This window comes from Pithys albifrons, chromosome 10 (assembly GCF_047495875.1).
Source record: "Pithys albifrons albifrons isolate INPA30051 chromosome 10, PitAlb_v1, whole genome shotgun sequence".
Taxonomy (NCBI): domain Eukaryota; kingdom Metazoa; phylum Chordata; class Aves; order Passeriformes; family Thamnophilidae; genus Pithys; species Pithys albifrons.
Window position 1 is genome coordinate 27,850,507 of NC_092467.1, and position 10,964 is coordinate 27,861,470.

The 10,964-nt window shown below is 46.2% G+C and overlaps 1 protein-coding gene across 1 annotated transcript in view; it reads right to left on the reverse strand.

Moving 5' to 3' along the window:
* CC2D1B (coiled-coil and C2 domain containing 1B) overlaps positions 1-10,688 on the reverse strand; it is a 28,927-nt gene extending 18,239 nt beyond the window's left edge. The window contains exons 1-7 of the mRNA XM_071565660.1: positions 10,628-10,688; positions 10,084-10,176; positions 7,420-7,561; positions 4,617-4,732; positions 3,730-3,852; positions 2,512-2,649; positions 366-624 (exon numbers count right to left, since the gene is read on the reverse strand). Coding sequence (XP_071421761.1) covers positions 366-624; positions 2,512-2,649; positions 3,730-3,852; positions 4,617-4,732; positions 7,420-7,561; positions 10,084-10,149 — 844 coding nt within the window. The 5' untranslated portion in view covers positions 10,150-10,176; positions 10,628-10,688. The remainder of the gene's footprint in view (positions 1-365; positions 625-2,511; positions 2,650-3,729; positions 3,853-4,616; positions 4,733-7,419; positions 7,562-10,083; positions 10,177-10,627) is intronic.
* Between the last annotated feature and the right edge of the window lie 276 nt (positions 10,689-10,964).

Here is a 10,964-nt window from a genome sequence, read left to right on the forward strand (position 1 = left end):
TCCTCCTGTGCTCTGAATCACATCTTACACACACCCCTCTGCCTCCAGTCAGACGTCCTACCAGACACAACAATTCCACTTTTCCCAATTAACAAAAAGTCTTCTAGTCAACTCTTCAAAACTCTGTAAAGGCTGGAATTCCACATGTCAAATATTGAAGGAAAAGGGATACTGACACCATGCATGCAAGAGCTCTGCAATAAGAACTGACTGCACTGCCAGAAATTCAGCATTGCACAGGCAGCTTTGAGACATTCAGCAGGGAAGCTCCAACACAAGCAGTGCTCTGCTGCACAACACAGACATCAGGGAAGATGCAGCACTGAATCAGTGTTGCAGCTGCTCCTCCTCTCAGGTCACAGTACCTGTCTGCACAGCAGGATCAGTGGCAGCACGGCCTTGCAGGGACTCTGCTTCCAGCTGCTCCCCTGCCTCGGGAGGGCTCTGCTGCTCCTCAGCTGCTGCACACTCAGCTTTATCCTCTGGGGAACCTCCTGAATCCTCTGGCTCCACTCCTGGGGCTTGAGATGGGCAAGAACTCTTTCCTGTTGCAACAGGAGGTGGCATCTCTTCCTCATTTATTTTTTTGCCTTTCTTCACTGCAGCCAGCATAGTTTCCAGGGTCTGGCAGAGATGGAACAACAACAGGCATTTCCATCAGATTTGTTACTAGCACAAAACCATTAAAACATAAATCCATTCCCTCATATGTGAGGGGATCTGTCCCACACACCACCACAGACTGCTGCCCTTTAGCCCCTGTCTTTCTGCAAGGCCAAGTTCAGCACCAGGGAAAGGTGTCCAGTGATCAGAGCAAGACAATGCAAAGGACTTGTTACCCAGAGCACACAACTGCAAGTGCCTCAACACCCACAACTACTGGATGTGATCCACTCAAGGGCATGACAGAAAGTCATCAAGGAAATTGTTTGTACCAACTGCAGAAGGATTTTATGTCTTTAAACAAAATAAAACACTACTCTGAAAGGTCACTGCTTGTGTGGATTTAGGGAAGGAAATCTATTTAATGCAAGGAAAAAAAAACATTAAATACTAACAAATTAAATGGAGCTTCAGCTGGTGACCCAAAGCTCTCACCATCTGTAACTGGGGTTATCTGTTGCTCATTTTTTAAAACCCCTTCTTCCCTTTCAAATTTCATTTAAGGTTGAGACAAAAGATCACCATGCACTTTAAGCCAAAACAAAAGGTTTACTTCTTGCATATCCACAGAAACTGAAATGGAAGCACAGAAAGACAACAGCAAAATCCCATCAGTGCCAGAATCACTGCTATTTTTGGTTAGCCATGACATTGCTTGACCTATTAAGTAACTGTGGCAGAGACACTTTGAACTGCCTGCATGTGAGATGGGGGTTCAGACCAGTACAGCAACCCACACACGTGGGGGATGACAGACTGCCTGGAAATGGAATTAAACACCGAGCTTAAAGTTCACAGTTGCATGAACTACGTACAAGAGAGAACTCTACACCATTTGTTGGCATATCATTGTGCTAATTAAGGAACTTTGAGATGGGAAGTGAGATCTAGTCCATTATCCTTAGCTACACTGCTTAGGCACAGGGAAACTCCCTACCCTGAAGCTTCATTACTGGGCAAAATAGGTGCTTTGCCCATCCCTGTTGTTCTCTGCAAGGTCAGGTGGTTTGGTGTACATTCCTTTCAGAGCTGCCAGGCAGTGGACACACAGGGATATTTTTTTGTGCATTTCCTCCCCAGGGTTTGGCCTCATTGTTCCCTTTGTAGCCTGATGCACCTCGTACCTTGTGAGCCATGACATCCCTCTCTCAGTACACAGCTCTGAGCTGCACAGCTCTGCTCAGCAAGACAGGGCAGGCTCTGCCTGAGTGTTGCAGGAGAGCACAGGCAAGCAAACAGGGAAATAAAAGCCCTGTAACCACCAAGCACTCCCAGCTCACTGCAAGCACGCCACCTGCCTGAAACCATGCAGGGCTGGCACTCTGCTCTGTGCTGCAGCTCTTAATTGCCTGAACAAGAAATCCTCTTTATTCGTTCTCAAGCACAGCCAACACAGGGAGGGAGAGGCACCAGCCCACTCTGTCTCACAGAACTGAGCAGAGGGTTAGTACCTAAGGGAAGGCCTCAGGGATGAACTGGACGGTGCATGTGCCAGGAAAGCTCCTGAACTTTGCTTTAAGGTAATACTGGGCAGTCACTGCAGGTCCAACCCAGACCCAGACAGGTGGTTTAAATTCAGCATGTACCACAAACCCTGTCTCCAGCTACCACTGCCCACACTGAACAGGAGCAGAGTGGGTACACAAAAGGCAGCTGAAGTTACACCCTACCTGTGTATTTGCTCTATCACACTGGCAGTAAGTAACAACGAATGTTTTTAAAGTAACACAAGGCAGAATATTAAAATCTCTCTCCTCTTTCAACAAATCCACAGCCCTGGGAAGGCTGCACTTCAGAGAACTGTCTCTGCCCTCCCCCTCCCTCACATACCTGGTGAGCCCCACTCACCTTCAGGCCCCTCTCGTACCGGCGGGTTTTGGCCCCCTCGCCCAAGCCCCTGGCGTTGGAAATCGCTGTCCTGTAGTCAGCAATCCTCCTCTCCAGGGTCTGCTGCAGCTCACTGGTAACAGCAGGAAGTGAGCATGTCTCAGAAAGAACAATAAAACAAGTCAAGAAAGCTTATTTCATCCAACTACACCAGTTTTCCCCAAAGCACTGAAAAACAAACGCTCCTGCTCTGCACACGCTCCCGAGGGCTGGGAGTGCAAGAAGAAACAGGCCCCAAAACAGAGGATTGTTTGCGCTGCACTAACAGCCCTGGATCCACCTCTGGGCTTCCCCTCAAAGGCATCATAGAGAGGAATGGGTGGAGACATCTGGAACACTCACAGGCACAGGGTAATTGGAGCCATGTGGTCAGTGAGTAGGTGAAGAGAACAGTAAAGTCTCTCAAACACACACAACAGAGGGTGTGAAGAGGTATTTTGGCATAAATCTTCATTTTTTTCTCTTATTTTTACAATGGACTAATGTGCTGGGCTTCAACCTGCTTTAACAAGAACTCTTTTTCCTCCTTCTCCAGCCTGGAATGAGTTCAGTGACAAAAGCAGCCTAAGCAAAGTTATGAGCAGCTCCTCACAAACTCTCCTCAGCTACAGACACCCTACAGATGGCCACGGATGTAATTACTGCCATTGTCTCTACAGAAACTCTCTCAGTCCCATTTACTGATGGGCACAGTGTACAAGGGCATGGGAATCTGTAGCACACAACAGAAACAGGCAGGAAGTGGATAAAGGATTTGACTGCATGAGGCTTCACAAACAAAGCTGAGACAGCCAATGGTACTGAGGTAAAATCCAAAAATGTGTCAGAGACGCCGAGTTATAGGAAGTGTCACAACTTCAGCACACTGCTCAATATTCTGAGGGGGCAGAGAGGAACTCTGGGAGCCTGACTGCAGTCTGCAAGCTCTTAGGTATAACGAGGTACAAGACATGCTCGATTTCAACTGTTTACCTCTTCAATTCCATGCTACTATCAAAAAACATCCTCAGAACAGAGCACCTATATATTCATACTTTTCACAGACTAAACAGCAACAGTGCTGTTTTCCCTTTCTTGGAAGACAAGAAGACCTCCCTAGATCCCTGTTTGTGACCCTCATACAAGCCACAGACAACCCTGATGCAGCAAAGCTGTCAGGAACACGGAGCTCATTCCTACCTGGGATTGCAGGTCAGGTTGTTCATCTTCTGGTGATTCAGTTGGGGATGGCTCTGTTGCTATCAGCTCATCCTCACAGCTTCTTGTCTCACCTTCCTCCCCCAGAACTTCTTGCAATTCTGCCTAAAGTAAAAGTAAATGCCAATAAAAGGCTTTTCCTCAAAATTTTCTACATTCTCAAAAGACAAAAATCTCAAGTTCCAAAACCTTTGGATGGATCTTTAATCCAAGTGAAGAGTCTGATAATCTTATATTTCAGTTCTTTTTTAAAATTTCATTTTATTTTTAATTTTAAATTAAACTGGTTCCCGATACCACTGAAAAGCCACACTGCAGCTCAGGATCACCACACAAACCTGTGGTTGGAGAAGTTCAGAGAAGTACTTTTACAAAGGTCATGCAAACCTAACTTTGAAGTTCCCAAAAAGCATCTACTAACAATGGCAGTCAAAAACACCCCTTAACATCCCCTGCCTATTAAATCACTCACTGAAATAACCAAGAATTTCTTGAGAGATGTTCTCTCAGGCCAAGCATTTCTTGAAACAGAAGCAAAATTATGACAGAAATCATTTTAAGGAGAATCTCCCTGGCTGCATTTCACCAGCTGACATGGAATGGGATTCCTGCTGCTCTCCCACTTCTGAATGGGATTTCTGCTGCTCTTCCACTTCTCCAAGACCCTCACACACATGAATGTTAGTTAGGAAACTCTCTGCTGTGCAGGGGGTTGGATCCTGCAAAACTCAAATCTAACAGAATGCTTTTGCAGTATTTTAGCTTCCCACCATGAAGTTAACAGACATTTTTGCTAAATGCAGATCTGTTTAAAAAAATACAAAAAAAAAAACCAAAATAAAACTTTTTGCTAACAAAGTTATGCATACCAACAGGTCTGTGTCTTTCTCCAAGTCTTCATCATCTGCATCTTCCTCGTCATCTTCATTCAGGTCCTTCATACACTCTGCAGCCATTTTTTCAATGTGATCCATGGGCAGAGGAGCTGTAAAAGGAAAGCACAAGGAGCCACAAACCTTAAGTAACAAGTCATGCAGTCGCTGGATATAAATCCTAAAAGAGCTGCTGTGTCCCCTTCGTGAGACAATGTCACAGTAAATGGCAGCATATTCATGGATAAAGGGCCAAGACTGAGACACTGAGCATGCAGGAAAAGCCACAGTGTTGCTTCTGACAGAGACAGTCAAGGCAGGCAGCAAGACACTTGCACATTCTCTGCACTGCTGTCTCATGCCCAGGAGAGTTTGCCTTTTCCAAATCTTTCTCGGCTCCTTCATCTTGCAATTTCGCTCCTGGTCTTCATCCTGAAAACTGTACTTAAACTCCTCCTTGCTGAGGTCTCCTCTCTGCTTCACACTGTGCCAACCACATCCTCCCAAACCACCAACTTCCTCCACACACTCTCAAAGGTGAGGCTGTTTGCACACAAATCCCAACTGCCCCTGTAAAAGCCTCTGATACAGTCATGTGTCTGCACAGGGAAGTGACTCACCAGTGGCAGTCAGGGTGGCACAAAATACAGATCTTTATGACAGAGCTTTACAGTCAATTTAAACAGGTCCCATTCACTCCCTGCTTTTGCCAAATCAGCTGAAAATTAACACAGGTACAAAGCTGCTCCTGTTCAAATAATCTAATTCACTCTGTCAGTGCTTCAGTACATACATCAAACATGTCACTCATGTATTTGACCCTTAGCAAAACTCTGCTACTTGGCCAGCAGGTCACCTCCAAAGGCAGCTCAGCTGCCTGTACAGAAACCCATTAGAGGCAAAAAATCCAATCAAGCCTCCTCAGATGGTTTGCTCAGCTCTAATCCAGAGCGGCAAGTGGAGGTCACAATTTCAAACAGCCAAGTGGCTGCCCAACCAGCATTTCTCAGTCACAGAGAGCAGGGATCTCTGTGCTGAGGATGATGCAACAGTACAGCTTTTGCTGCCTGCATGCTCAAGCTGGAGGATGAGATAACTTCTCCACCCACCAGAGAGCTCTAAAATGCAAATCCAGGAGGGAGTTGCTGCACCTTGTGCTCAGCCAAGAACCAAGCACTGGTTTGTGTTGCACTGGATCCCTTTTTCCTGTCCTTTTCCAGAAAGAATCTGTTTCTGCCCTGTCCTTACTGTACCCCTTCCTTTCCATCCTGACCCCACCAGCTCTCAGGAGTGCCCAGTTGCTCATTTTCCACAAGTTTCTAATGCACACACTTCCAGTGCTACCAGGAAAAGACAGCTGCAAATCTTTCTGGAAATTAATTTTATGAGCCCTAACACATACATTTAGAAATCATGCTAAACATTAATTTTGCACTGTCTGAAACTTTATTTTCCTCTTAAAGAGACTGAAAAAACACAGTAAGTGACATGATCGGGACGAGAAGGAAATCAGCACTTGAAAAGCTGGCAGTTCAAGAGATCCTGATGCACAGATTGACCCTCCAAACACTATCCTGCATGTTTTAGCCATGAGTAACCTGTGTCCAATGGTCAAAGCTCTGCTACTGTGCTTTTTGCACAGTTATGATTATTAGCTTTAAGAGTTTACTATATTCTTCAAATCTGGAGAGTGGAAAGGATTTAGAATTTAGTTTTAGACAAAAACACCTCCTCTATCTCTCATCAGCTGCAGTGTTTGAAATAATTAGAAAAACTAACTCTATAAAGTTCTTCATTTCCCTGCTACTCTGAGTGGTGTTAGAGGCAAATCACTGCAGAGCTGCAAATAAAGCTGTAGGTGCCCTAACTCTTCCTTCCAGCATCTGCTCCCACACCTGGAATCAAGGCCAGGTCCCATTTTCCTTGTCCCACCTCAACCAGGAGCTGCCACCCCTCCCCTGCAGCCACAGCAGCTCAGACAGGCAGGGACCAAACCATACCAAGGACCTGACCCAGCTGCAAACCCAGCACAGCAACACAGGCTCATTTTCACAGCTCAGTTTCCTGCACCAGCTCGCCCATGTTTGCCCACAAACAGGATCTGCTCATGCTCTGCAGTGTCCCTCTCAGCAGCAGCCTTGACTTACAGCAGATTCCAGCAATCCCCTAAAACACTACACAGCTCCATGCAAACACTGTCAGACACCACTAACAGATCCTTAAAACACTGGGAATGGCAATGATCCATTCCAAGAGACTCCCTGACCTCCTGCACAACACAAGCTACAGCATTCTCCCAACAATCCCACCACTTCCAAAATTTCCCCCTTAAAAGGGGACTCAGTTTTGGTTACAGACTCCAAGTAGCTAAAAATATAATGCTCATTCTTTAAATTCATTCTTTAAACAAAACCAGAACAACCAAATGACAAACAACCCACCCTCCACAACTTCTCTTCTGAAGGCAGCCAGCACCCACTACACTTTTTTATGGCTTCATATGCTAAACAAGCATGTCTTAATTTAGTCACTAAATTAGCTGGCCCTCATAGATCGTCTTCCTATGTCTGCAAGAGCATGGAAAAACACCTCTTAACCTTCTGGTGAAGTAACAACTTAAACCTTTCAAAGTAAAGGAAAGGGCAGGTGCAATTTCAGCTTCTATCAGTGACAGAAAACATATTTTAGATAAGCCTAAAGATTATTTTAGCTAAATAATAAATTTAGGTACATTTATTAAAGGTGACTTTAATACATTATCCAGGCTGCAAATAAATAAAGTTCAATTATTTTAACTTACTTTTCCCCTTTGGTTTTGATTTCCCTTTTTCCACTTTTGCTCCTGTGAGAGCAGCCAGCTCTGCTTCCAGGTCCCCATCGTCCCCACCATCCTCTGCTCCCAGCAGCATCTCCTCAGGGTTGAAGTCCACAAACAGCCCCAGCTGGAGCCAACGAGGGAGAACAAGGAAGAAGAATAAAAAAAGCTGCAGTTAGAACACAGATGACACTCAGAAACATTACACTGCATGGATTATTTAGATATTTTCATGCATTCTGAGTGATTCTATTTTTTTTTACAGCCCACTATCACACCACTTCTATAAGCAAAACAGAGCAAACAGGCACTTATAACTGATGTAAAGTACCTGAATCTTAATAAGCCACAAATACTCCTTCCAAAGTTCTACATAAACAATGATTTCTTAAAAATCAAGTGTATTGGATACCATGGCATAACAAGGTAAAATAAAATGCTGTTTGTGTTACTGAGCCTCATAAAGCAGATACCATCAGGGAAGTTGAGGGCAGTGCCTGTGACAGCTAAGCTAAAAAACATTCACTGCTGGTTCACACACAACAGGTCTGACATGTGGGCACTGCAGAGACTTCACCCTTATCTCTTCAAGAAGCTCCATTTCCATGAACAGAACTGTCCTGTGCTCCTTGGCTCCTCTGTTGCTAAATCATGAACACACAGGAAGCACATGCACACACACAGAGCCAGTAAAACCCAGCAGGGCCCACACTACACAACTGCCTGGACAGACCAGCAGCTCAGGGAGTGCATTAATAACAGTAAACAGAACCTGACAGCAGGTGTTAGCACTCAACTGCACAAAACATGCCAAAGGACATCAGAGAAATCTCTTGATGTCTGAGCTTTTTTATAAACATGAATTAACTGAATTAGATTCATCCTACAAGGTGGAGCACCTTTCCCCAGACTTTTCAGAAGCCCGAGGTCCTCTTGGCTTTACTGATCCTCACACAGCTGAGGAGGCAGTTTGAGTTTTTCTCCAGCACAGGAAAAAAATCAGCTGTCATTATTATGAGGGTTAACAATCTTCTCCTGTCTCAAGGATCTGAAGTGCTGCAAAAAGCTGAACTGCCTTTCAGCTTATAAACTAGTGCATGCAATAACTTTTCTTTTAACCCTGTAGGAATTGAGGTGCTGGTGGCTACTGCCCTGAAATATTTGGTGTCCTTTCTGAATCCTTTTATAATGCCAAAGGAGAATGTGAAGCATAGCTGAGAAACAGAGCAGTAACAGCACTCAAACGCAGCAGCAATTTGTTTAGCAGCCCCAACCCTGCCCCTGACATTCCATCAGGCACTGGGCAGATCAGTCAGGCACCCTCTGCATTACCCATCTCTCAGTTATAAAACAAAACGAATGTATTTGCAGCCTGGGACAGAATGGAAAGAAAGTCAGGACAAGACTTAAACAGGGAATATTTATAATGGTGATCTAAAGATTCAAGTTCTGTAGAATACACATACACCTTTTATCCATATGCAAATAGATTAGGAGCAAACAGGATCTGTTCATTGCCACACTGCAAGTGTAGTGACAAATGAAGTCAAGAACAGAATCCTGCAGTTCTAGCTCCAAGTCTCTCTATCTGCTCAGCAAAGCACATTTCCAATGAAATTAAAATTACAGAAATGTTTAATAAAACAGAAAAAGAAGTCACAAAACATTTGCAGCTGATACACTACATAGCACAAAACCAGTCTAAACTGAGTTAATTTGAAAGTGAACAAGCCATTTGTTTCAAGAAACAGTCATCCATGCTGTACATCAGACTGTGTGTATATATATATGTACACACATATATATACACAAACACACACATACATATATATATCACCATTTATTCCACCTGTTACTTGCCTCTATTCTACCTTTGAAGGTTTCTAAGTTCCACTCTGGTTGTAACATATTCTTTACCTGAAACTATACTGATTTCTTTACCATTCTAGAGTTTGTCTTTGCTGCATTTCTAAATATGACACTGTTGCCTGACTTCTGGGACTTGCCAACCATGACTAAATTAGGATTCTCTCCACAAGGCTTCTGGAACTACATTTAAGGTAAATAGAATGAAAAAACCTCAACACTTGGACACATCTAAGCTCACTTTTAGCTACAGGAAAGGGGCATGGGCTTAGCAGTCTCTCTGTTGCAAGAAAAAAATTACTGCATACAGTGAAATTAAAATTTACAGTCTCTGGTTATCACCTTAATGTTCTCCTCTGTATGCCTCTGAATTTGTTATTTGATATTTTGATCTTCCTGCTTCTGCTTTCTCAGAGATGTAAGGAAAACCTCCACAGAGTTACTGAAGTTATTATTAAATATCAACAGAGCTGGGCTAAGAAAATACTGTAAGCATGAGTCATGAGGTCTCATGCAAAGATTACAGCATTACAACACTGTGGCTTCCCTCTCCTGCATATCAGATTTTTATTTTAAGAAGAATACGTTACAGGAGAAAGCAGGAAAACAGGCACGGCACAGTTTAATTTTTTCCATGGTCCTGCAATGTTATTGAGGCATGGGAGATTCCAGCAGGAAAACAGCAGCAAGAGGTGCACACCAGCCTGCCCCGAGGAGCAGCGGGAGTGTTTGTTTCCCTGCCTGCTCCTCAAGCACATCTCCCTGATCCTCTACCCTCCTTACCTGCTTCGCAACTGCAGCTCCCTGGCCCTTCGCCTGAGGGCTCTTTTTAGCTCTTCTACCCAGCATGTCGGCTCATGAACTCCAGAGGGCTGCCTGTCCAAGGGACCGAGAGCACACACAGTCAGCACCGCGCCTGTCGCCAGCACGCCGGGGCTGACCGAGGGCAGCCGGCACGGCCACCGGGGGCACGGCCCGGAGGGCAGGAGCGGCGGGGGAGTCCGGCCCGGGGGGCAGGAGCGGCGGGGAAGCCCAGCACGGCCCGGCCCGGGGGCAGGAGGGGCGGGGGAGACCGGCCCGGCCCGGGAGGCAGGAGAGCCAGCCCTGACCAGCCCAGCCCAGCCCAGCCCAGCCCGGCCCGACTGCCCCCGCCCCGCGGGGCCCGCACCGGGAGCGCTGCCGGGCCGGCGCAGCGAGCGGGGCCGAGGGGCTAGGGAAAGGCCCGCGGAGAGGCGGCCCGGCGACAGAACGGAACGGGACGGGACAGGACAGGACAGGACAGAACAGAACAGCCCAGCCCAGCCCAGCACAGCGCGGCCCGGCTCACCTCGGCCTCCCGCCCGGCTTGGCCTCGGCGGCTCCGCGGCTGCGCGAGGGGCGGACCCGGCGGGCGGGCGGGGCCGGAGCGCGCTCGAGGTCCCGCGATCCGATCCATCACCGCGGAGTGGAGCGGCTACGGCGGGGAATCCCTGCTGTTAACCGGGACAAAGAGAAGGAAAGAGTTGGTTACTTGAATGGCACGTTTCCTGAGGTATTCTGCTACCTGTTCCTGGTAGGAGAACAGATCCTTCTGCACAACCATTCAGCCTGGATGGCAAACTGCAAGTTCTCTTAATTATGTCAGTAAGGAAAGTTTAAGGATGTTTCAACGATGTCTTTTGAGT